Raw genomic sequence first — 27,772 nt, forward strand, 5'->3', positions numbered from 1 at the left:
AAGCTTAAAAAAAAAGTCTGGAGAAGTACGCATAATGCAATAGCTACAGTCATTAGAAGAAAAAAAAAGGCATGGTTCTTTCTCAGGTACATTTGAAGTTTGGGTATATACTTCAGTAATGTTGGTATCCTTTATTCAGATTGATAAATATTTTATTAGTCTATATAGGTTGAGTAAGTTTTGAAATTGTAATTTACAAATAGTCATTCACTTAAGAATCTTATATTTTTAAAACTAGGTATTTCTTGAATGACTCCGACTGCACTTTCAATGGCCAGTTGCCATGCATTATTAAACTTTTTTTTTTTTCTTCAGAATCTTCCAGTAGACGTCTAGAGTTTAGCTAGAAGTCTTGGCTACGATACAAACAGTGATGGAAAACACATGAGCAGTAACAAGTTTTAATCTTGCTCCTCAGTACTAACATGGACTAATCTGTGGGAGCAGTTTATTCCAGTATCACCCAGGGTGCAGCCACACCAGGACTGTGTTGAAGGGTGTTTTTTTTCTTTTAAATGTAATACCTCCTCATCTTTTCTTCTTACACAGTGTCTGAGAACATTTACATTATAGATAAGTAGTACATGGTGGATAACTTCTACTTTTAGGAGGACTACTCTCTTCTGACAGGTATGTTTCATGTCTATCTTACATGTACCAATGTATACTTTATAGTCAGTACTAAGGAGACATTAATGTTACTAATAAATGCTTATAAATCATATGATAAAGTCCAAAGCTTATCTCTATAATTTCTTAAAAATCAGCATTTAAATACAAACCTAAATTTGTACCTACAATTATTCTAGTTTTATGTCTTATCTATAATGAATTTATTTTAAATATAATTATGTGACTTTTTTTCAGCTAAGTGAAAACCTGTCATTATGCTTTATCATAAATGTTAACATGATTGATTTTAAAAGTCATTTAAATAAACATCTTGTGTGTTGATCTAGGAAAATAACCTTGCTACAATAATGATCATGAAGTCTGGGGATATCACAGCTATATTAAATGAAACAGTAAATATATTTTTCAATATTTAAGATATTTTCTAATGTGTATTTAAAATGTGTGAATTACTGAAATGTCATTTTTACTTATACATTTGAATATTCATATTTTTCCTTGATAAATGTCTTCCTTATTATAATGAAATGGCACTGAAAAGTTTAAATGGAAATCTATACAATTCCAAGAAAGAATACTTATTAGCAATAGTTTAGCTAGCACTATATTCAATATGAAAGATTAGGAAATTTTCACAGCATGTATACAGTCAGAATTTAACACTTTCAAAGATTTCCTTTGTCCACTCTCAAAGTAAATTTCTGATTAAATTTTAGATTAAAAAATTTAAGCAATGTATTCAATATTCTACTCCCTAGTAACCAAAATAGTGCACAGCATTCTTTCATGTTAATCTATTCAGAGGTGTGGCACCCAAGAAACAGTGGCCACATGGTGTAGGGACTGAGTCATAAAGAACCTGAGGGGGTTATATTTCCCTAAAAATGAAGTTGTTTAAATCCAAGAATGAAGTTGTTAAAAGAAAGCAAGAAAAAAAGAAGAAAAATCAAGCACAAGCCCACACACATAAAAGGATCCTGATGTTTTTAGTTTGTTTTTTGGCATTAAGGAGTATAGTGTAGTAGTGGAAAGAACAGAGGATATATAGTCTTCTGTTACAACTACTCAATTAAAAACAAATATTCTGATAACTGATCTGAGGTTTGAGACAAAAACGATTAACTTTACAAGTACAAGTCTTGAAGCACTGTGGGAAATATCATAAAAATGGAGAGGGAGGAGATTTTGTTTTTTCAGACAGTAGCTTGGTTGCTAGACATATGGAAAAATTAGTGAAGGGAAAAATTAGTATAAAAGGAAAAACAGACAGAATGCTTCGTCAGAATGCTAGTTATACTTCTAAGGTAAAATTAACTACTTTTTAAGGAAAGTGCTACCTTTATCAGTATCCATGAACAAATGGTACTGTGAATAAGTTTCCAAATGCATGCTTGGACTTCTAACTCATTTGTTAGCTTACAAGGCTGTGCCTTGATTATATCTGAATTTGGTTTGGATTCCTTCTGTGAAATAGATGCAGTATGTTACATTACATTTATATACTGAAATCTGCTACTGGTACCTGTGAACTGATAGGCATGTTTAAACCAAGGGAAAAAGTTGCCAAGCGGGCCTTTAAACATGGGATTTAAAAGCACAGTGACTTATTTACCTAATAATAGTGTCTGAGAGGAAATACCATTTCACTTAGACAAACTTTCCATTCTAAGTTTGTAGACCAGTTAAATGGAAAAAAGAAAGCTTATGTGTTTCTTAAGCTATATTTCCAGTCCATATGTTATGAACTCTTTTAAGACCCTGGCCAAACCTCCTTAACTAGGCTTTTCCAGAGGAAAGTCTGTTTACTGTCTGGAAGTAACTATGAGATTAAAATCCATTTAGAAGGACATGCAGTCTAGTGGAAAGCACAACCAACAAGCAGTGAGGAGGCCAGCCCTCAGCTCCACCACCTCCAGCCAGTTCTGGACACTCACTGCCTCAGCTTTTTCTCAGTAAAAGACGACCGTGGGGGGAAGGTCTCAAAGGCCTCTCTTAGCTCTAGGCTGCTATGATTTATTAGTAACAGCGGTAGCACTGGAAGAATACTCCAAATAGTATTCTGATTAAGAAAGACTTGAAACCAAAATCCAAAGCTTTCCATGAGTGGAAAACACTGGCAAAACTGGTCTAAATCAGGGAAATATTGAGTATTCCTGAGAAGATTTAATATTTTTAAAGGTTTTAAAAATAGAATAATCTGAATACTGCCAAAACTAATAAAACAGAGGTTATACCTCATTCATAAACTCAAAACAAGCAAAAGTCATATCATTTTAAATGACATATAATATTCTCTACATTCCTTCTGAATAATAAGAAAAAATACTGCTATCTAGTTTTCCCTCCTAGACATTCCATTATTTTCCTATTGGTAAACAGTTGCACACTGAACTGGGGGAGGTTTAGGACCTATCCTTAACTTGTACTTACTAACAAAGTGGTGGAAGAGACCCAGCAAGAGACTCAGGTAAAAAGTATATAAATAACAAATTCCTCATGGAATCAAGGTTGGCCTTTTTCCTTTGCAAGCAACCAGGATAAAAGAATGCAAAAGATTAGATTAATTGTATAAGGCTAACAGAAGACAGAACTAGCAGAGAGAGATGAATTTTCCAGAAGGCATTTTTGAGTTTCCATATACAATCTTCCCTAACAGCCATGGATGGGCAACTGTGCAAGACGCTGCCTTGAGGCAGTATCCTCTCCCTGGAGTTATTCAAGCAGCGTGGATATGCTCCCTGTTCCAAATGTTCTGGAACCTTCACCACCAGGAAGAACTCCTGTTTCAAAGGTCTCCATCTCTTACTCTCCAGGAAAAGGCCCAACTGCTATATAAAAGTGGCTGCCTCCACTGCTCAGCAACTGAAATGCTTCCCAACAACTACAGATAATGCTACTGCCTAAAACTTGCAGGCAGAAGTCTCCATTTCATATTTTCATTTTACCTCAGTTTTGATTAAAGGCAGTAACTTATCAGTCTAAGAAAAGAGGAGAGACAATGCTTCTCCTGATGCCACTAGGGGGCTGGTCAGCAGCCCTGAGGCGGGGATGTGGAAAAAAGCAGGCCCACTACTGTTCCACTCCCTGCCTTCCCTGCCCTGTGTACCTTCTCCTTCTCCTCTCAACTGTCAGTTCTGCTCCTCACACGTGATTCCGTTCCTCATCCTGAACCTCAACTCAGGCAACCGTGCAAGCCTCTTCTGACGGTGGCACGAGGCTGAAGGCATCTGGGAAACCATTATGTGGTGTGCAAAGGAGCCGAGGCCAGTCCTTGCTCCCACTGCCAGGCCACAAGGAACACCACGATGTGTTCTTGGCACCCCACTTTGGATCTCTAACAGATTCCTGGTGTTTTACTTTTTTTTTTTTTAAGTTCCATAGTTTTTGGTTTCTGCATTTTGGATATATTATCTGTTAAATAGTTTTTTCTGGTCCAGACTGGGAACATAAAGTCCATATAGTTCAAAGATTCTATGGGAAAACACTTAAACTAAAACAATCAGGCTGGGTGCAGTGGCTCACACAGTGGCACTTGGGAGGCCAAGATGGGTGGATCACTTAAGGTCAGGAGTTTAAGACCTGCCTGGCCAACATGGTGAAACCCCGTCTCTACAAAAATACAAAAAATTAGCCGGGCATGATGGCACCTGCCTGTTATCCCAGCCACTTGGAAGGCTGAGGTGGGAGGATCACTTGAACCTGGGATGTGGAGGTTGCAGTGAGCCAAGATGGTGCAACTGTACTCCAGCCTGGGCGATAGAGTGACTCCATCTCAAACAAACAAACAAAAAACCCAAAAAACAAACAAAACAGATGAACCAACTTAAAAAATAACCGTATCAAAATCTTCATTTCCCATTGACCAGAACAAAAATGATTAAGCCTCAAGAAATTGTGAACCCCAAAACAATTTCCCAAGTAGGTGCTATTGTTTGACTTTTGGCTAGAGATAGGTGAGAATAGTGTGTATGGGAAACCTTTGATTATACCAACTCCTACCAAAAGTGGTAGGAAAAGACAGCAGTATATATAGTAATAAAGCAAAGAAAATTCTGTTGGCAGACTGACATTTAAAATATTTTAAAAGCAACATAATTAAAAAACTATGCATGGGAAGAAAAAAATGCTTTGCTTATAATCCCATTATCCCTCTTGCCAGGTTTGTATATTCTATTTCAATCTTTTTTTTCATGTGAATGTATGTTTTTATAAATGTCTTTAGTTCTATTGGTCTCAAACAGTAAACTGAGGGTTATGCATAGACAGACATGGTGAAGAATTTTACTTTCAAAGCTCTGGGTACCACACATCTAATGTTAAAGCCCCACACCCCTATTCCTACCCCATAAGTCACAGTATACAAGGTTTACATTGTCTATTTACTAATCTAGGTATTTTATTTTTTAGTTTTTCTATTAATGTACCTGACATTCAAGTGTTAACTTTACGATCTCATATTTACCTGACAGTAGTTGATCAGGAGTTGTGGGTTTTTTTATTTCTGAGTAGGGAAGTGAGGGAGAGAAGAGGATGGGGAGGAAGGTGTGCTCTACTTTAAGAGATTCAGAATTCTGACAAGTGACACTGCCTGGGGTACAGTGGGTGCTTGGCAAATGCCCACTGAATAACTCCAGCAACCTCAAAGAAAGCCAGAAACAGGACCTCAAATGACATTATAATTCTATAGCTTCTTGTTGCCAAGGTCAGACAAGGTCAAGGGCAGCTGTGCACCTAGAAGACAGAGCTGTAATGCAAGAATGTTACAGAATAAACTGGAATCAGGGGCCAACTTTGATTTAGCTAAGGACCAAGAGCTGACTTTTCTAGGGAATGAGTATTTTGAAGGTTGAGGCAAAGCTGGGCACTAAACCTTAAGGAGTCAGGAGCCACACAACAGCCCTAAGTCAAAACACATAATGAGTCAAAGTTAGACAGCCAGCCAAGGCACAGAGACAATGTGCCAGGGACAAAGTGATATTGAAAAGGAAGCCCCCAGTAACCTTTACCAGGACCCCATACAGGATTCCCAGGATGACTGGAATACGAAACATCAACCTGCCTGCCAGCAGGGACACCCCACACCTGCTACAGAACAGTGGTCAGCCACAGTTGGTGATTTCCACCTGGGGCTCTCCAGCAGAAGCCACTGGACCCTGTGTTGCTGGCACAATCTCTCATCCTGTACTGCACAAATCTGACCTCACAATCATTCTATTCTCTACCTTCCAGTCCCAGCTACACAGGTGCTTCTTTATATACAGATGTATACAGGACAGGAATTTGTATACTGGTTAGATAACAAGAAATGACAGAGTATGCTCATGAAGCCACGAGATTTCTGGATAAAATAACTGAGTCCCCCCACATGAGCTGGAGCAGAAGGCAGCACAGAACAGGGAGTTGGGACACATGAGCCCTAGCTCTGGCTCCATTTATATTTGGTAGGTGACTTTGGGCAAGTCACTTAAGCTCTTTACACCTCATTTCCTATGAGGGATGAGTCTAGAATAACATCTGAATTGACACCTCCACAAAGCAGTGTACAGATGGGAGGCTAGGGCTAGTTTTGAAATGGGAATCAGGATAGGATTATTAAAATATAAAAAACTCTTGCCATTCTCAGATCTGTCCTGTAATCTCTTTCCTAGCATTAGTGTGGATTATCACAGGAATATCACACATACCTGACCAGTGCCATCCAGCTACCCAGTGGGCAAATGTTCATGCCACCACTTAGATTTTTGGAGCATATGAGGAATTAAATAATCATCAGGTTAATAACTAATGACAGTAGGACATTCTAGCCCTTGTCTGGTGATTAAAAAAGACATACCACATATAAATGAAGATATTAATTAAGTTAATGAATTCATTCTTGATTTTTAAATCCAGGAAAAAGCAGGCCCGTGGAGAGATGCTGAAGCTGATTTTTTGGTTCTGGGAAATTGTAACCAGTTGGGATTTGGAGGGGTAGGTCTTCCTGAGGCTGGGCCAATCCCGGCTGATTATGTGAGTCTTTTGGAGCTCAGCTGCTCTCTGGCACTTGGACAATGGCGGGCAATGGCAGGCCTGGGGGACTATTTAGGTGACCGTAGCCTGGTGGACTGTTAGGGTCTGAGGAGCCCTCTGCTGTGATGGTGAGTGGATGCCCTCTTGCCAGGACTCAGTTTCACCAGCGAGTATCTCTAGGATGCATCTATTTTGAATAATTTCATGTTTTTAATTTTTGAAATTTTTGAAGAATATACACATTTCACAGATGACAATTTAAAAATTATGATATGTAAATATGGCAATAAATCGATGCTCTGAAGGTTCTCGTTTGTATAGTTCTGTTTCGTGCGCATTTTAAAAATGCAGCTGAAAACAACCTGGCCCCCCAAAAACAAAACAAACAAACAAACAGAACTCAGTGGAAAGATGAGTAAGAAAGAACAGTCTGGACATCAAGACAGTTTGGATCAAATACTAGACAATGGAACAGATTAGAAGGAAAAACATACCAACTGTGGAAAAAGTGACCAACTATGAGAGTGAGGTTGGGAAAGGTGGAGAGAAATCAGTTAAGGAAAAATTCCAGATGTTGTCTAAGGAGACAATGAAGACACTCCTCCTTCAGGGACACTGAATACATTAAGGCGATAGAAAGATTTGGGGAATACAGAGTTAGGTAAGATAATCTGTTTCTGTTTTTAAAATGTTTATTAGCTTTTTCATTGTAAAGGTAATACTCACTGCTCATTATGAAAGTTAAAGGAGAAAGGAAAACACAAGTCATCTACGGTTCTAGTAACCAGAGTTTATCATCAATCAGGCATATTCCTGCCAGGTTTGTTTTTGTTTGTTTCTGAGTGTTTGTAAGTATACAGTTTATGGATTTTTTATATTTGCTTTTTTTTATTTCACAAAAGATAATATCCCATATTTTAAAATGTCTTTGCAAGCATTTTGTGGGTTCCAAAATATTTCATGGAATAAATATACTCTTTTATTTTACTATTCCCCTTTAACTATTGTAATTGTCTCAAATATTTCTGCTACTATACTTCTGTGATGAACATCTTTGTGCACTTTAGAAATGTTTCCTGAGACTACATTCCAAAAAGTAAAATTACTATCTGAAAAACGAAATATTTTCAGAGTTCCCAATGCACATTGCTGAATTGTCTTCCAAAAATCTTTATAAATTTACTCTCACATTAGCTAAGCAATGGACAAAAATGTCATTTCATTGCACTCTTGCCGGAACTGAGTAATGTATATATGTGGGAATTATATCCATTTAAACTTAATATCCAATTTCTGTTTAGTCCTAGACCGGTCTACACTAAGACACCATGAAGGAGTATGTGCTCCTATTATTCCTGGGTTTGTGCTCTGCCAAACCCTTCTTTAGCCCTTCACACATGGCATTGAAGAATATGATGCTGAAGGATATGGAAGACACAGATAATGATGATGATGAGGAGGAGGAGGACAACTCTCTTTTTCCAACAAGAGAGCCAAGAATCCCTTTTTTCCCATTTGATCTGTTTCCAATGTGTCCATTTGGATGTCAGTGCTATTCACGAGTTGTACATTGCTCAGATTTAGGTAAGAATATAAGCCAATTTTGTTTTGAAGAATAATAATGCTATTCTGACAATCTGAAGGACGGAAAAAGTCTTCATGGAAATTTCAAAAATAATCTCACTGATTGTACAAGATTTTTTTCATTTAAGTTTTCAGGTGGAAAGTACAGCAAACCCCAAAGTACATCCAAACTTATTTTTAAAGTTAAGAAAATCAGAGGAAAACTGAGGAATGTTGTACATAGAACATTTCCTTCTCTTCCGCAGTTAAATCAAAGCATTTAATTTTAATTCCCTTCAGAGAGAATGGACATCACATGCAGCTCTATCTCAGGGTGTTAGCAGGTTGAGACTGTACTTTTGAGTAAAACTCCATGATAACAAAATAAGCTGCGTGTGTAGAACAATGAAACGAGTTACAAAAGCTTGTGAAATCTCTAATCTAGACCTTTTAAAGATAATGCTTTATTTGCTTTTTAACAATTTGGGTTTAAAACTGCCTAAGAAAAAAGTGGATAAAGTCTTTTTAAAATTTATAATTCTTTGCTGAGTATTTTCTTTAATACTTCTAATGAAGGAGCACTCAAGAGCACACCCATGCCCTGTTCAGGGAGGGGACATGATGGTAATGCATATCAAGAGTTGTTGCCCTCAGTTATTTCCAAGAGGGGACAGCTGAGACTGACCCCACTGTGGAGGCCAAGGTCTGGCACACAACTCCCACTCAGGGGCTGACGGCCCATCAGGGTCACTTCATGAGTCTGTATGAGCAGATGTCTTGAAAAGCATTAGACTTGCTTCCTACTGCCATAGCATTCATGGCAAGAGTTAAAGCTTATAATAATCTACTCTAGAGACCTTAATGAAGTTTGTCATTATATGACAAAATAAGAGGCAAACAAAAAGCATTCAGAAAAAGGGGAGACTAATATGAGCTAGACTTACTAGTAAAGTCTAATGAAATAGGCTAGGAAAGAAATGGGTCTTACGCTTTACCTATGGAATTCTCATGAGAAAGAGATTAAGATGCAAGTACTGTTTGAGAAAACTTGTTCATGCAGAATGACTGTGGAAAGAGCAGCAGGAACAAGAAATGCAGAAGCTGAGACAGATGGTGGGTGCGAGAAGAGGTTAGTTAGGGAATACAAGAACGTACTATTGTACTAAACTGCATCTCAGACAAGAAAAAACATTACCTACTATTAATCTGCAGAGTGGGTGCATGTTAAAGCACTTTGTAAGTCAAAATTCCAGATAAAAATATGTGTATCTGCTATGACTCCACTAGATGTAAACTGGGTTGGTTCTGGGTAAGATGGCGAATAAGGACACATTTATCTTTAGTGCAGACCACCCCTACGTGCTAGCCTCCGTATGTGCCACGGCAGAGCAGTCATATGCTTCCAACAGTTAGACCCTGGAAGAGACACTGCATAAAACTGCTCCAGTACACACTTGTCACCAAAGACCTGAGAAGCCCAACCTACCTCACGGCAGGAATCTGGTGTTCCCATCACACACTCTTCCGAACATTTAGCTTTGAAAAAACTCTAGTAAACAAAATCCACCTAAGGATATCTGTGACAGTCAGACACGCCATCAGCATGCTGCCGCAACCACCCTACCTCCCCCAAAACATGACCATAAAGAGGGTCTGGGCCCTTACCACTCTTCCTCCCTCAGGAGATGAAACTCTTCTCAGAACTTCAGTTTCATCAGGGGCAGGGCAGGAGTAGGTTTGTCAAAATCTGTGTTACCAGGAGGATCCCTTCCGTAGAACCTCCAGTTTCCTATAAGACTTCCACTTCATTTTCTAAAACCAAAATAATTTCCTGTGTTCATAAAAATGGCAAAATTAATCTATTCTAACAAACAGAACTGCCCCGCTACCTTGCTAATTCATCAAGTTAACCCCCTTCTTCTTCCCATATAGAGTTAAATTTCTTGAGTGTCAATTTGATTTCATTATTATTATTATTATTTTGTTTGTTTTGTTTTGTTTTTTGAGACAGAGTCTTGCTGTCGCCCAGACTGGAGTGCAGTGGGCGCGATCTCGGCTCACTGCAAGCTCCGCCTCCCAGGTTCACGCCATTCTCCTGCCTCAGCCTCCCGAGTAGCTGGGACTATAGATGCTTGCCACCTCGCCCGGCTAATTTTTTTGTATTTTTTAGTAGAGATGGGGTTTCACTGTGTTAGCCATGATGGTCTTGATCTCCTGACCTCGTGATTCGACTGCCTCGGCCTCCGAAAGTGCTGGGATTACAGGCGTGAGCCACGGCGCCCGGCCTGTTTTATTATTACTATTTTTGAGACAGAGTCTCCCTCTGTCACCCATGTTGGAGTGCAATGGCACTATCTTGGCTCACTGCAACCTCTGCCTCCTGGGTTTAAGCGATTCTCCTGCCTCAGCCTCCCGAGTAGCTGGGACTACAGGCAGGTGTAACAAGGCCCAGCTAATTTTTGTATTTTTAGTACAGACGGGGTTTCACCATGTTGGTCAGGCTGGTCTTACAACTCCTGACCTCAAGTGATCTACCCACCTTGGCCTCCCAAAGTGCTGGGATTACAGGCGTAAGCCACCATGCCTGGCCAATTTTCAAGTATGGAAAGGAAAAGTACACAGAGCTGTAGGATAGAATGTTGATATTCAAATACTAGATTTTCAGTTCTTCAATTTTTGGCTATTAAATGACTATACTTCAGGAGTGAGGACGGTTCTATCAAAAGTGTACTGACATCCAGGCCAAGGCAGGAGGATAACTTGAGTCCAGGAGTTCCAGACTAGCCTGGCCAACATGACAAAACGCTGTGTCTACTAAAAATACAACAATTAGCCAGGCATGGCGGTACACATCCTAGCTACTCGGGAGGCTAAGACAGGAGAATTACTAGAATCCAGGAGGCGGAGGTTGCAGTGAGTTGAGATGGTGCCACTGCACTCCAGCCAGGGCTACAGAGCAAGACTGTCCCAAGGAAAAAAAAAAAAAAAAAAAGAATTATGTATGAATCAGCATATGGAAATCAAAAGAGTTTACAACTAATTAGAGGAATTAATTAAAGGAAATGGGTGGCAAAGTTTTTGGTAATACACATGAAAAAAATCTAATTTTTCTATTTTCTAAACACAACTTTCTAAGGCTTCTTAAAATGATCAAGACCTGGCCGGGTGCAGGGGCTCACAACTGTAATCCTAGCACTTTGGGAGGCCCAGTCGGGCGGATTGTGAGGTCAGGAGTCTGAGACCAGCCTGACCAACATAGTGAAACCCCGTCTCTACTAAAAATACAAAAATTTGTATTTTTGTGGTGGTAGCACACGCCTGTAATCCCAGATACTCAGGAGGCTGAGGCAGGAGAACTGCTCAAACCCGGGAGGTGGAGGTTGCAGTGAGCCAAGATCACACCACTGCACTCCAACCCGGGCAACAGAGTGGGACTCCATCTCAAAAAGAAAGAAGGAAAAATTATCAAGACCCATATGCTCCAATTTAGCACTATAACAGCCTGAAAATTTGCAAAGAAAGCTAATATTCCTCAGCCAAAGGTACATCAACAGAAGATGCACCTCAGTGCTTGATCACCTTCTCACAGCCACCAGGGCAACTCCAATTTATCTCCTTTTATTCCACCTTAGAGGGGATGAGTGGTGACAGCTATACCAATCTAGACACCTTGTAAAAATTAGTAAGTTACTCAAAAAGATCCTGAGGTCTTCCCCCAAAACAATGTTTTTTTTGTCATCTGTTATGACTGTTAAGTCATGTGTAACTTGATGATAATCATGGGTTTAAAAAAATGTGTTTCTACCATATTAATCATCTCATCTTCAGCATGATTCTCTACTATATAATATGTTTGTTTCTTTCTAAGGTTTGACCTCAGTCCCAGCCAACATTCCATTTGATACTCGAATGGTTGATCTTCAAAACAATAAAATTAAGGAAATCAAAGAAAATGATTTTAAAGGACTCACTTCGCTTTATGTAAGAATATATCCTCATACTTTCAAAGATTTAAGTGAAAACTCTTTGCTATAATGATTAATTATATAATCTTTGCTATAATGATTAATTATACTATGTTAGCATAAACAAGTATTACTTTTCTGTATGTAAAGAATGACAAAAATCCTTGCATTCAACAGGGTTCTAGTCAATTAAAAATTACAGATTTCATTCAATTAATAGTCTAATTCAATGGATGCTTATTAAATAATAGCCATGTAAAAGGCAGTGGGCTGAGCTTAATGGTCCTCAAATAAGCTTACAATCTATTCAGGTAGTAACGGTCACTATACATTAAAATGAACAAGAAAACAATTCCTTACAGCAATCATTAGCAAACAGTGTAAGAAGTCTCTACCCAAATGTGTGAAGACACCACAAATCTCTAACAGCAGCACACAGAATATATCTGATTGATTAATAGATACACGTATGGCTTCTTTATTGGATCTTTAAAGAGGAAAAGATTTTTTCTGTGCTATATTAGTATCATTTTAATATTCTAGGATTTAAAAGATTACTACTTCCACGTTTAACATTTTGGGCTGGGTGTGGTGGCTCATGCCTATAATCCCAGCACTTTGGGAGGCTGAGGCGGGTGGATCACTTGAGCCCAAGAGTTCGAGATCAGCCTGGGCAACATAACAAGACTCCACCTCTTTAAAAAATATAAAATTAGTTGGCATGGTGGTGGTGCATGTAGTCTTAACTGGGAGGTAGAGGTTGCAGTGAGCTGTGACTATGCCACTGCACTCCAGCCTGGGTGACACAGTAAGACCCTGTCTCGAAAACAAAAATAAACCACAACACCATTTTGAAGTTTCTCGATTTTAGCAAGTACAATTTCTGACTTAGCCTGAAATTGGGTTTGGAGGAGCGCCTCATTTCCCCCTGCCACAGCTGTGGAAGTATCACCACCTCCCTTCAGCACAGCTCCTGCCTCGCTGACTCCGGCGTGGTGTTGGAGGAAGAGCTCTGGTTCTGTATCATCTGAGGTGGTAAGCCAGGCCTGGCTATTCCAGGCCATTTCCCCACACTCTCAGGCTGTGCTGGAGAAAGCAAATTTAAAGTCTGTCATCTCTAGGTAAGCTAAAACTAAGAGAACAGGGTAGAAAATACCATAACCATACTAGCCCCTTGCTACCACGCAGGCCTGGCTCTGTTCCTGTGGCTGAGAGATGAGGGGTCACCAAGCCACCGTCACCCTGGGTCAGTGCAGTGGACCCTCTGGCCCATCCCTTCCTCCATGTCACCCTGGGATCGAGGCATGTATGCTGATCATACTTAAGGCAGACTGAGGGATGCTCAATCCTCGCATCAAGCCTCCCTGCAAAATCCAGCTTTCACACTGCACTGTCAGGTAGCCAGCACCTTGTCTGCTCTTTTCACTTTCAAAGTGTGTAGGCAGCTCAGATCTGGTAAGGCTCCATATCAATATAAAAGAGCAACTAGAAGAGTGTATATTTATAAGTTAGGTCTCACTAAAACACTAAGACAATCAGAAATGACACAACGGATTCCACTGAGGATTCACCCAGTCCACCCACTAACTTTGGGCCACAGAATCTTTGGGAGAACGGCAAGGCCATTATTCTACCATCAGAAGTTGGAAATACAGCCTGTTGATGTGTTTACCACTTCTTCAACCCCTTTTCAGCTTAGATAACCACAAGAATAATAACTAATGGCATATTTAATACTGTGGCTACGAAAGTTTTAAATCTGTCATATCATTATTTTATTACATTTTAGGAGCATTCCAGGGACTTAGCCCATATGTATTCTTGTTATTCACCAGGAAATGAGAAACTAAAAGGTATCAGGATCTTTCTTAGACCTACTTGATTTTCTTTGAGAAATGCATGTCAGGTATAGAGCAATGGTGGGGAAGCCCCCAGCTGTTAAGTAGTATTACTGCCAAGCTACTATTAGCAGACTGACCTGACTGACTGGGTGTACGAATGTAAATCACTTTTTAAAGTACTTTAAAAAAACATATAAAAGTATAAAAGAAGAATAAAATGCTTTATACTTGAATTGTGGGTATACCATATAATTACAAAACATTTATATAATTATAATATCACCTTATATATGCCTTTTAAGAGACTCAAACTATATTTTAGACATTCTACAAATTCTCTGTGTTATGTTTTAGCTGCTTATTTGGCACTCAGGTTCTTACACAAAGGATGATACAGTCAGAGCAAAATCACTGAACATACTCACAGCCCTCCCAGCTCACTTCCAGCCATTATCAGACACATGTGGCATGAATCACTGTCCTGCTATTGAATGGGTAGGCTCTTCTCATCTTCTGTCCTTACACTGTTTGTTCATGATGAATTGGAGGCTCTGTGATCACCAAGTCGGCACTGAGAGTGCAGTTTAACTGGATCAATGAGCTCACCATGCAGGGCAGCCCACCATGTGGCGCGGCTCTTACTAGTCCTGCGCAAAACCTCTTACACAGTTTTGTATTACTTTTCCTTCCTTTTACACAGTTCCAACAACTGTATGTTTTAATCAGGAAAAACAAACTAACAAAAGCCCAATGCACTAGACTTGGATCTCATTGACACACAGGTTCACTTTGTGGTGGGGTCCCTCTAACCCTCACTTGTTGGGTGGCATAGGCAAGTCACCTTTCTTCACTTTATGCATTTCCTCTTCACTAAAAGGAGAGTAATAATTCCAGCTAAATTTACCTCATGGAGTCAAGAGAGGATTCACAAACCATCTTGATGATCCACCAAGTTGTTCAATTCCCCTCGCCTCATTTTTCAGTGTAACCAAAGGAAAAGAGAAGATACCTTTAGTTGGCATCACACACTCAGAAATGAGGATATTTTACCAGTTGGTAACAAAATGTAGTTTCACCTCTTCTCCTAGGCTTACCCTTTCTTGGTGAAACTTTTAGCAATAGTGATCTATCTGGAATTTCCGGAGGGTGAGAAAAGGAAAGCACAAAGGGCCAAGAGTGAGATGAGGAAACGTGCAGATAAAAGGAGTTTACTGAGCAACCAAAATGTGTATTTCTGCCATGGAAAAACAACAATATGAGTAATACCAGTGAGGCATATTAAACCAGTCTGGAAACAAAGGGAGATTTTTGTGAAATGAATTTGAGAACAAAATCATAAAATGAATGAATCTAGAGCTGCTCCTTGAGAAAATCAGATGACCTGGATTAGTAAAGAGGGACAGAAAGGTCCTGAAGATGCTCAGTGACCTGTCATCATTCTTGGTAAACATAGAAAATTCTCTCTGAATAATCTGGCAATGAGTAAAGAACTGAGCTATGTTCATTTTGCAATGCAAATCGTCATCAGTGTTACCAACATGTCCCAGTTTGCCTAGGACATTCCCAGTTTTGGTTCTGAAATCCCCACATCCCATAATGTCATGATCTGGGCAGACTGAGACGGCTGGTCACCCAAGCAGCCATGCACCCTTGGACATGTTGCAAAGGACTTGGTAGCAGAGAGCACACTCACACTGGTACGAGCTCTTTTTACTCTCTGGAGTTACTAGACCCCCTCTGGAGGATGCTGTCTTACTGCCCTGAGAAATATCCAAAAAACTGATAAGAGATTGAGTCATTTCTCAGGATCCATTACTATCTCCCCAATATGTAAAATATGCCAGAATGCCGAGAGTACTTTGTAGGAGATTTTTCCTTTGTCTCTGTTCTGGCAGAAATGGTAAACATTAGTAAATATGAAAGAAGTGAGGTTTTCAAAGTAGACAAAATCATGCAAAAGTATATTTGGTGTGCACTATAGTAAATAGATTTTAAGATAAGATAAAGATAGTATTGCTGAGTAGAGGCTGAAGCCTTAACCATATGAATGTATTATCTATTCAAAGATTTAAAAGATGCACTTCTATCCAAACCAATGACACAACATTGATTATTATAGCTCTGCACTTTTCTAACTCATTAGTAAAAAATTTTTTAAAGCTTAGATTGGGCTGGGAAATTTTTTACATGGGTGATCTAGTACACCAATGATATAAATTATACCGATTTTCATGATTGGCTAATCACTGTAGAATACTGGTAAATCAAATCCACTTCCTAATATTGTGTAACTTTCTATGCTTGATCAAGGGTCTGATCCTGAACAACAACAAGCTAACAAAGATTCACCCAAAAGCCTTTCTAACCACAAAGAAGTTGCGAAGGCTATATTTGTCCCACAATCAACTAAGTGAAATACCACTTAATCTTCCCAAATCATTAGCAGAACTCAGAATTCATGAAAATAAAGTTAAGAAAATACAAAAGGACACATTCAAAGGAATGAATGCTTTACATGTTTTAGGTAAGTTTTTCAAATGAATGGGACATCTTGAAATTATAATAAACAGATATAGAACACTTTATTGCCATTATTAAGAATAATTTCCAAAATTAATTTTTGAATATAATAATCTTTGCCTAGATAAGCCATTTATAAATCAATTAAAATGTCCAACAAAATTTTTAGCACTTAAAGAAAATATGACCTTTGTAATACTGTCTCTCTTTCCCTCAAGAACCTCCTTTGAGGCCAGGCTTGGTGGCTCACGCCTGTAATCCCAGCACTTTGGGAGGCCAAGGCGGGCGGATCACCTGAGGTCAGGAGTTTGAGACTAGCGTGGCCAACATGGTAAAACCCCGTCTCTACTAAAAATACAAAAATTAGCCAGGCATGATGATGGGCGCCTGTAATCTCAGCTACTCGGGAGGCTGAGGCAGGAGAATTGCTTGAACCCAGGAGGCGGAGGTTGCAGTGAGCCGAGATTGTGCCAGTGCACTCCAGCCTGGGTGACAGAGCAAAACTCCATCTCAAAAAAAAAACCTCCTTTGAAAGACTTAGCGTGGTTTCTGTTTCTGACCAGACCCTAATTAATAAAATATAAATTATTATTTAATTTAAAGGTAGTATTTTTAATGTATTGCATAAGCTTCTCAAATATAATATACAAAATTAGTTCAGATATTATTTAGAATGTGCACCTAACATTTGGTTATCTGCTTTAAGATTATCGATGTGAAGAATTTTTTGTCTTATATTTAAAACTCTACCTGATTTCTAACACCCATCATATAACCATGCCATCTCCCTATAATATCCATTCAAAATTCATAACCAATAATACTAATTCATTTATCCATTTAATTCAACCAAGTGCCTGGCCTCACTTACTGGCATTTCTTCAAAGTTATATTTCTGCTAACAAAACAATAATTTATAATTGACTTACAATTTTAAAAAGTTTAAGACACAAAAATGTACACAGAAAAATATAAGCATTTTGGATTATATGAAGGATGATCTTTTTTGATGCACTATTATAATAACAAAACCTTAATTGTGCTCATGTATGGAGGAGAGTGAAAATGTCACTGATTTGGTAATTCAAAGTGAATAATAGTGAACTTCTCATATATTCCAGTTTACATAATACAACGCAGTATTTTTCTGTTGCTGACAGAAAGGACAGTAGATAGACAGAAGCAGATATACTGAGTGAGAATGAGCCTAAAGGACGAAGGTCAAGCTTCTTGGGATATTCATTCTTGGGATGTGTCTCTCTGCACTGTGAGTTTCCTTTATATACAACCTATGTGTGCTAAGTCATGTTATTCTCCTCCGACAGAAATGAGTGCAAACCCTCTTGATAATAATGGGATAGAGCCAGGGGCATTTGAAGGGGTGACGGTGTTCCATATCAGAATTGCAGAAGCAAAACTGACCTCAGTTCCTAAAGGTTTGTATTTACTTTATCTAAGATACAGTATTTTAAAGTTGTCACCTTTCAGTAACGATTAAATCTAATATTGGAAACTGTGCAGTATACACTATAACTAGAAATCCTTGCACCAGTAAATTGGTCAATGTAGTCTACACACACATAAAATGCCATATGTAGTGCTTTTTTTTCCTGACAGAATTAAGCCATAATTTTTTTTTACTCCACTAAGAATAAACACTAAGAAGCAATGAACTTTTAATTTTCCTTCTCTTTCCTGACATTTACTCATTTATACCTGCCATTCTGTGAAGTACCTGTTAGAGGTGGGAATTCTATATGGAAGAAAGCAGAGAAAGATAGATGGGGCAAGAGACCCTGTCCCCAGGCATTTAGCCGCAGTTTGAGGTGGAGCCTATGAGGCCAGACTGGGCAGCCCCTAGCTCTGGCAGGAATGGCATCCAGCTTCTTCCCAGGTATACCGTGAAGATTAATGGACCAATACACAGAAAGGTTTGGGGACAACATCTAGCAGATAGGAAGTGACCACTTGTGACATAATCATTACCAAGATGAGCACTGTGCTCTTTATCATGGCTTTGTGTGACCCAATGCTAGCACCTCAAGTAGAATGCTCCTTAAGTCTGCCAGATGACCAGTGTTCTAACCCGTTACTTCCAAGCTCCCTGTCTGATGATTAGCTGCATAGAATTGCCTTTCTTGGAACTCTTGCTCAAAGTCTTGCTTTCCTTATTCCCAACAAGGGCACACGCTCTCTTTGCTTGATGACTAACTGGGTCAAAAATAACCCCTATGATTAACAACATATTTTTACTTTCCAACAACTCTGTCTTTCAGTATCCATGAGTTAAAGCAGCAACTTCATCACGACCCCTCTAATCTACTCAGCTGACCCAGAAGATCAATAAAACAAACATACACAGATAATTTAAAAGACATAGTAAAGCTGTTATTATTAATCAAGAGGTGACCTTTTACTTAGGTCACCTAAAGATCATCTAAAGTAAAAGAGGAAAGATAATTTTTCTATCCAGGAACACAACAGTTTAATTCAGAACTATACAAATCCAAAAAACCATCTTAGTCTAGCTTTAAAGGAGGTGGATGTTTTTCTACAAGAAACCAAAAATGTTACATTTACCTTCCCATTTTAGAAAAACAAAAAATGCAAATGCTATCCAATAAGTTAAACATATAAAATCCCTTTCATATGCTGGAAGCTGACATCCAGTAAAGGAGAGTGAAGACAAGGAAAAGAAGAAGGTAGAGGGACGTGAGGAGGGCAGCCTACAGGGCTGGAGGAGGGAGCTGCTGTTCCAGGCCGCATCTCCTGGCATGGCCATTCTTTATGTTCACACCAGAAGACTTTCCTACACTGCAAAATTCTCTTTATATTTCAAAGTGTATCTTAAAAGTAAAGGTTTAACTTCTCATGAAGTTTTCAAGATTCTTTCAAAGCCAAAAGGAATCTTTAGAAATTTACATTGGAATCAAATCTCTCAACTTAAATAACTATTTGACATTCAGAATTCACTAACCTGTGAAAGCTGACTGCCTGCGTGGCATAATCCAGTCAATATTACCCTCTGTGGCAAGATGAAAGGATGTAGATATCCTGAGGGTCCTCACCAGACCCAAGAAGTTATCATGTGGACAGGAAGAAAATGTCTTCTTTCCTATTCGTTCAGGAAGTTCTACTGCATAATGATACTGTGTGGGGAAGAAGGCAGACCTGTTTGAAGACAGGGTGGGAATAGGAATTCCGGTACAAAAGCGTGCTAACATTTGTCAGCAGTTACTGAGCTTCTGCCAAATTCACACCTCTGCTTGTTTACCCTAGAGGCTAGACTTCACTCTTCTCTCTGTTACCTACCTTCCTCATTTCCTAAGGGACACAACAGTTCCCTCAACTTCTACAAGTCCTCTCCCAGAGATTTCTCCCTTCTGACTTTGTACAACCTATTCTAGAATAGGCTGGCACATTGCATCAACTTTTTTTCCAGTGATTTTTGTATGTATGATGGATCTGCTCAATTAGAATATAATGTCTTTGAGGACAGAACCTTTATTTACATACTGGAAGGTCCATATAATCATTCCATAAATACAATTAAGCTCAATTAATCACAATTCAAGAAATTAGAACCTTCTCAGTTTAGAAGAATTATTTTTCTGCTCCCTAATTTATTTATTTTAAAATTCAAAGTAGATTCTGTAATCAAAATAAATTCAGTCATGAAGACTCTTGTTGCTATTCCTAAGGATGTTTCAATTATCTTCATCAGTCTTTATTGCTAATATAGAAAGGAAATATTTCATCAAGAGTTGAAACAAGGAAAGCATTTTCCAGCTAGCTAACCAGATACTTGGGTTAACAAGTAATACTTTGTATATAGGGCTAACAAAATGAGGTTTGACGGAATCTTCTGGTCAGTCCCTTTTATTCCAGCTTCAGTTCATCTGGGGAGAGTGGGGGTCAGGATATGCCCCCGTGAGAAGAGAAGGAATAATTATTCACTGGGCACCTGCCATGTGCGGGGGTACTACAGATACACTTAGTTTACACAAAACTACTGCTAACGGAAAGAACAGAGCCAGGCACAGTGGTTCATGCCTGTAATCCCAGCATTTTGGGAGGCCAAGGCAGGCGGATCACTTGAGATCAGGAGTTCAAGACCAGTCTGGCCAACATGATGAAACCCCATCTCTACTAAAAATGCAAAAATTAGCTGGGTATGGTGGTGCACACCTGTAGTCCCAGCTACTTGGGAGGCTGAGGCAAGAGAATCAGTTGAACCTGGGAGGCGGAGGCTGCAGTGAGCCAAGACTGTGCTACTACACTCCAGTCTGGGTGACGGAGTGAGACCCTGCCACAAAAAAAAAAAAAAAGAAAAAAGAAAAGGAAGAATAAATACTGCAATGATCCGAACATATCAAATAGAGTAAAAATTCATGTTTATAATCGTGTTTAAAAAAAAAAAACATATAAAAAACCTTAACTGGTCACCTCCGGGGATTGCATGAATTCATTACTTGAAACAATCAAGTTTTGCTGCCTTTTCTATAAAAATAATCTTACAAAGCAACCAAATAATTAATGAAAGAAAATTCTCTAGAGAAGAGTTCCAACTAATAAATCCATAAAGAATGACATCAGGAAGTCACCATTTTCCAATTCCTAATGAGAGAACGGATCTAGGCAACAATCGTGCATGAATGCTAAGACCTTCAGGTGAAAAGCTGATTTACTTCTATCTGAATGCATCTCTGGATCTGACGACCAGGGCACAGGAAGAAGTTAAAGGATTCTGATAAATGATATTACATGGAACCTGTCAGCCAAATCCACAAAAGAAGTGTCTTAAACAAATTAATAATATAGAAATAAATCAACAGAAGAGGGAGAAAAAAGGAGGGAGTATGTTGTACATTAAGAGAGATTTCAAGAACGATAAGAAACAAATGTATTCTGTAAACTTCATTTAATCCTAACTTGAACAAATCAACTATAAAATGACATATTTGAGACAACTGGGGAAACTTTACTATATTAGATGACAGTAAAGAATTTATTAATTTTGTTAGATGTGATATTAACAGGGTGGTTATGTTAAAGAAAAAAAAAAAAAGATGACCTTATCAGTTACAGACATCCAGTTGAAGAATTTATAGATGAAATGACATTATGTTTAAGATTTGACTTTAAATACTCCAGCAAAATAAATGTGGCAGAATAAAAACAGATAAACAAGTCAATAAATAATTAATAGAGGAGATGAAACAAGATAGGAAAAATGGAGATAACTGCTGAAGCTGAGCATGGTGGTTCATAATACTAGTTTCTATTTTTATGAATGGTTACAATTTTACCATAATAAGAAGTTAATAAATACTAGGTATCAGGCCGGGTGTGGTGGCTCAAGCCTGTAATCCCAGCACTTTGGGAGGCCGAGGCGGGTGGATCACCTGAGGTCAGGGGTTCGAAACCAGCCTGGCCAACATGGTGAAACCCCATCTCTACTAAAAAATACAAACAATTAGCCAGTTATGGTGGTGCGTACCTGTAATCCCAGCTACTCAGGAGGCTGAGGCAGAAGAACTGCTTGAACCCGGGAGGTGGAGGTTGCAGTAAGCCGATATCGCAGCACTGCACTCCATCCTGGGCAACAAGAGTGAAACTCAGTCTCAAAAAAAAAAAAAAAGAGCAAATACCTAAAAAGTTGCCTAAATCCATAATCCGAAACTTGAAGAGTAAACAAATAGTCAATGGGGTTTGGTTATACTTGACTTAACATACATCTTTCTCTCCTTATTAGGCTTACCACCAACTTTATTGGAGCTTCATTTAGATTACAATAAAATTTCAACAGTGGAACTTGAAGATTTTAAACGATACAAAGAACTACAAAGGTAAAGATTCCCAAAATTTTAACTTAGAATGATACCTTCTGGAGAATGTGCACAGGGACCCTGGTAGAGATCACTGTCTGTTTAGCCAGCTGCTGCTGGAACTGAAGAGTGTGAAGGGAAAACTAGAAAGAACCACCACTGGCCGGGTGTGGTGGCTCACGCCTGTAATCCCAGCACTTTAGGAGGCCAAGGCGGGTGGATCACAAGGTCAGGAGTTTGAGACCCGCCTGGCCAACATGGTAAAACAAAAATTAGTCAGGCATGGTGGAGGGTGCCTGTAATCCCAGCTACTCGGGAGGCTGAGGCAGGAGAATCATTTGAACCCAGGAGGTAGAGCTTGCAGTGAGCCGAGATCGTGCCACTGCAGTCCAGCCCAGGCAACAGAGTGAGACTCCGTCTCAAAAAAAAAAAAAAAAGAATAACCAACATTATTACCACCTCTGCTGACCGGGGCAAATCAAGTGAAAAGAAGAAAATGACTTTTCAAATTTCCCTTTTGTTAAATTTAGGTTAAAGAACTTTCTGACAAAACTGGGAGATGGTTGTTACATACTGAAAATACGTTATTTAATAAAGTCGTGAAATATCTTTGTCTGAACATATATATATAAATAGGACAGGTTTATATTCTAACTAGTTTGTGGTGTTTTCAGCTAACTCTATCACACCTAACTATCGGTGTAAGACATGATGCATTTTATGTCATTTTTAGGCTGGGCCTAGGAAACAACAAAATCACAGATATCGAAAATGGGAGTCTTGCTAACATACCACGTGTGAGAGAAATACATTTGGAAAACAATAAACTAAAAAAAATCCCTTCAGGATTACCAGAGTTGAAATACCTCCAGGTAAAACATTCTACTCGTATTCAGTAGGTATCAGTATTTCCTTTAGTTTTTATAACACACTTTAGCATACCTCAAGCAAAGACCAAGTAAGCAGCAAGGGTGATTCAAACATAATGACTCTCCAGGTTGCATGAGGTGTTTTAACAAGTAGGAGAGCTTTAGGAGAATGGTTTCTACATCGGCGTCGCAAGAAAGCTCAGGATCCATTTCCATCTTTTGGTTTCTCCTGTTGAAACTGCTGAGGACATTGTGGCAAAGCCGCTGGCACAGTTAATTTCAGATTTTAGGGCAGGGGTGGCTCTGCAGAGGCAGGACTAGTCAGGAGGACATGGAGCACGGTCACATGTCCTTTTGATCTGGAAACATTTCTCAAGGCACAGCAAGAGGATTAGGCTCCCGGTATTTTCGCTTTCAGTGTGGTGCCAGGATAGACATGTATATGTTTTTTTAAAACATTCCAACCAGAATACAGTATATAACCAATTTAATGTCACCATCTGGAGCATCATGAGTTCCCATTTTGTCGTTTGTTGTTATTCATTATTAGAAATCTTTTCCTTCCAATTTGACAACTCTTAACTGGCTGGGAGGGGTCACAGATTTCTTGGAGAATCTAATAAAGACTTAAATCTTCCCAAGAACAAAAGTTTTCATCTTCAAAGGAGCTTCAGAACAAAACTGGGCATCAAGCCACTTTGCCTCTTCTCTCTTTCCAATGTATTTTTAAACGAGTTTCGTTCACTGTACTCCTTTGAGATACAAACCATCAAAATGAAAGTAATATAGGCAGGTGCTAACCTCAAGGTGACAACTTTTGCTTTGACTTTTCCAAATGCTGCATTTGGATGTCTGTTTAGCCAGTGACTACAAATTGAGTCTGTCCTCTCTCAAGCTGCCTCATCCCTGATGTCATTTCTGCTTAATTTGCTCCGCAACTCTGCTTCCAGCTTCTGGTCTCTCTTAAATCTACCTATACTCTTGCTAGCATTAATTAAATGAATAGAATTGTAACACAAACAGAAGAACACAAGTCATAAGCATACACTTCAGTGAATGCCCACAAAGTAAACACACTGATGTCCAGCAGGTTTTCATTCCCCGTGAGATCAGTACTATGGTAAACTATACCTTGCACTGATATTGAGCAGCTGGGGGACTGAACACCAAACTTAAATGTTTTAGCAATGCCTAGAATTTTCATGATTGGGCTCGTATCAGTCTTACTAAGACATAAAGGCAGAATCTAGAGGTAACAACAGCCAGGGAAGATATACCAGTTTGGCCAGCAAAAGGCTTCTGCTCTTCAGCATACCAAAACGCTGTCAGTGAAGTAGATTGCTTTTATTTCCCAGAAATCTCACTGTTACCAAAAAAGGCCAAAGAAGGAATTAGAAGGGCTGTTAAAGGGAATGAAGGAATGTTCCTCTATTTACCATACTTTTTGAGTAAGAATTTAACTTGAAAAGACATGTACACGGCCTATAAAATTGTGACTTGTCCACTGGTGTACATAAGATTGATTTCAACTACTGATGCTGTATTACAATTATGCATTTAAGATGTTGATAGATCTTTCTATAAAACAACTTACAAAAATTCTCCTTTGGTCACAGAAAATGCCAGCTAATAATTCTTCACAATCATATTGTGAGCCTAATTCTTGCAGCATTAAATTTCATTCTTCTGATCATTTCTAATGTTTTAAATTCATTATTGTAATATGGCACTGAAGTAACCATATATATATACACATAAATATGTATATTTAAAAAAATATATATGTAAACATGTATGTATGTATGTATGTATCTATCTATCTATCTATCGATCGATCGATCGATCTGGAGAGAGACAGAGACAGTGACCCATGTGACCAGGCAGAGCCAGGCACAGTGGCTCATGCCTGTAATCCCAGCGTTTTGGGAGGCCAAGGCAGGTGGATCACTTGAGGTCAGAAGTTCAAAACCAGTCTGGCCAACATGATGAAACCCCATCTCTACTAAAAATGCAAAAATTAACTGGGCATGCTCTGGGCCTTGGCAGGAGTCCTTCCCCAACACTTTTGTGTACAACACATGAGTTTGAGTTGTTATAACGGGTATTTAACATGCATAAGTGGGTACATCTACTTTACCTGGAAATACATTCAAGCTGATGTAAAATAAACAGAGGAATAAACCCACAAACAAATGGTGACTACAGAGTATCTTCCGTTTACATTTACTGGGTATTTTTAATCCTTTCTCTTTTCCTACTACAACAGATAATCTTCCTTCATTCTAATTCAATTGCAAGAGTGGGAGTAAATGACTTCTGTCCAACAGTGCCAAAGATGAAGAAATCTTTATACAGTGCAATAAGTTTATTCAACAACCCGGTGAAATACTGGGAAATGCAACCTGCAACATTTCGTTGTGTTTTGAGCAGAATGAGTGTTCAGCTTGGGAACTTTGGAATGTAATAATTAGTAATTGGTAATGTCCATTTAATATAAGATTCAAAAATCCTTACATTTGGAATACTTGAACTCTATTAATAATGGTAGTATTATATATACAAGCAAATATCTATTCTCAAGTGGTAAGTCCACTGACATTTTATGACAAGAAATTTCAACAGAATTTTGCCAAACTATTGATACATAAGGGTTAAGAGAAACAAGCATCTACTGCAGTTTCTTTTTGTGTACAAATGATCTAACATAAATCTCATGCTTGACCATTCCTTTCTTCATAACAAAAAAGTAAGACATTCAGTATTTAACACTTTGTTATCAAGCATATTTTAAAAAGAACTGTACTGTAAATGGAATGCTTGACTTAGCAAAATTTGAGCTCTTTCATTTGCTGTTAGAAAAACAATTAACAAAGACAGTAATGTGAAGAGTACATTATACTATTCTTATTCTTTAATAACTTGGGTAGTACTGTAATATTTTTAATCATCTTGAAGTATGATTTGATATAATCTTATTGAAATTACCTTATCATATCTTAGAGTCCGTCTTTATGTTTAAAACTAATTTCTTAAAGCCTTCAGTAAATGTTCATTACCAACTTGATAGATGCTACTCATAAGAACTGGTTTGGGGCTATAGCAAATGCTTTTTTTTTTTTTTAATTATTATAACCTGATTTAAAAATCTCTGTAAAAATGTGTAGTGTTTATATAAAATCTGTAACCTGCATTTTAATGATCAGTTATTATAAGCTTTTAATAGTATGAAAATTGTTAGGCTATATAACATTGCCACTTCAACTCTAAGGAATATTTTTGAGATATCCCTTTGGAAGATCTTGCTTGGAAGAGTCTGGACACTAACAATTCTACACCAAATTGTCTCTTCAAATACGTATGGACTGGATAACTCTGAGAAACACATATAGCATAATAGAATAAGCAGAACATCAAATTAAACAGACAGAAACTGAAAGCTCTATATAAATGCCCAGAGTTCTTTATGTATTTCTTATTGGCATTCAACAGAAGTAAAATCAGAAAACAGGGAAATTTTCATTAAAAATATTGGTTTGAAATAAAATATTTGTGCTTTGATCTTATTTTTCTTCACTCACCCAGCAACACAAACCATTCTTCAGAAAACTCTAATCTATATATAACATTTTTAGAGCAGTATTAATATAAATTATTATTATTTTTTGTTTTGTTTTGAGATGGAATCTCGCCCTGTATGTAGCCCAGGCTGGATGGAGTGCAGTGGCCTGATCTCGGCTCACTGCAACCCCCGCCTCCCAGGTTCAAGTGATTCTCCTGCCCCAGCCTCCCAAGTAGCTGCGATTACAGGCACGTGCCACCATGCCCAGCTAATTTTTTGTATCTTTAGTAGAGACAGGGTTTCACCACGCTGGCCAGGCTAGTCTCGAATTCTTGACCTCGTGATCTGTCCGCCTCTGCCTCCCAAAGTGCTGGGATTACAGGCGTGAGCCACTGAGCCTGGCCTAATGTAAATTCTTAATAACAATACTAAAACACACCGTGTAATTCCCATGCTATGAAAGATAATCACCTTTATATTAAACTACCTCAAAAACAAGATTTTAAATAATTTGGGGGCGAGGAGCAAAGAATAACATTACAGATATACAAGAGATGGAGAGTTTGGATTTCGAGATTAAGAATGGGTAAATATACTCTTCAGAGTGGAGTTACTCAATTTTGGCTCCCTTGACATTTTGGTCATACTTTGTGGTCATTCATTTTGCGGTCATTCATTTTGGTCATTCTTTGCAGCAGGGGCTGCCCTGTACATCTTTTAGTAGCACCCTGGTCTCTACACACTAGATGGCAGTAACACCTGCATCCCCTGCCCCCCACAGGTTTTTGTTTTTTATTTTGTTAAGAGACAGAGTCTTGCTCTGTTGCCCAGGCTACAGTGCAGCAGTGTAATCACAGCTTACTGTATCCACAAACTCCTAGGCTCAAGCAATCCTTCTGCTTCAGGCTTCCAAATAGCTGGGACTACAAGTGCATACCACTGTGCTCAGCTAAGTTTTTGTGGAGACAGGGTCTCACTTTGTTGC

General features: G+C 38.6%; 2 protein-coding genes across 3 annotated transcripts in view; one reads left to right on the forward strand and one right to left on the reverse strand.

Moving 5' to 3' along the window:
- Positions 1–27,772, reverse strand: part of CENPP (centromere protein P) — a 286,574-nt gene that overhangs the window by 122,892 nt on the left and 135,910 nt on the right. The window lies entirely within an intron of this gene.
- Positions 353–26,772, forward strand: ASPN (asporin). Its single transcript, XM_033236778.1, has 8 exons — positions 353–630; positions 7,944–8,226; positions 12,074–12,186; positions 16,322–16,535; positions 17,857–17,967; positions 22,287–22,380; positions 23,093–23,231; positions 25,495–26,772. Exons 2-8 carry the CDS (start codon positions 7,971–7,973, stop codon positions 25,690–25,692), a joined length of 1,125 nt encoding a protein of 374 aa, XP_033092669.1. The 5' UTR covers positions 353–630; positions 7,944–7,970; the 3' UTR covers positions 25,693–26,772.

Source organism: Trachypithecus francoisi, unplaced genomic scaffold (genome assembly GCF_009764315.1).
Source record: "Trachypithecus francoisi isolate TF-2019V2 unplaced genomic scaffold, Tfra_2.0 Lachesis_group16, whole genome shotgun sequence".
Classification (NCBI taxonomy): Eukaryota; Metazoa; Chordata; class Mammalia; order Primates; family Cercopithecidae; genus Trachypithecus; species Trachypithecus francoisi.

Excerpts from the sequence above, each read along its gene's own strand:
- ASPN (XM_033236778.1), top strand. The coding sequence starts at position 7,971 with ATGAAGGAGTATGTGCTCCTATTATTCCTGGGTTTGTGCTCTGCCAAA. Across the intron at positions 17,968-22,286 it reads ACTGACCTCAGTTCCTAAAG|GCTTACCACCAACTTTATTG; the intron begins GTTTGTATTTAC and ends TCTCCTTATTAG. Across the intron at positions 23,232-25,494 it reads CAGAGTTGAAATACCTCCAG|ATAATCTTCCTTCATTCTAA; the intron begins GTAAAACATTCT and ends CTACTACAACAG.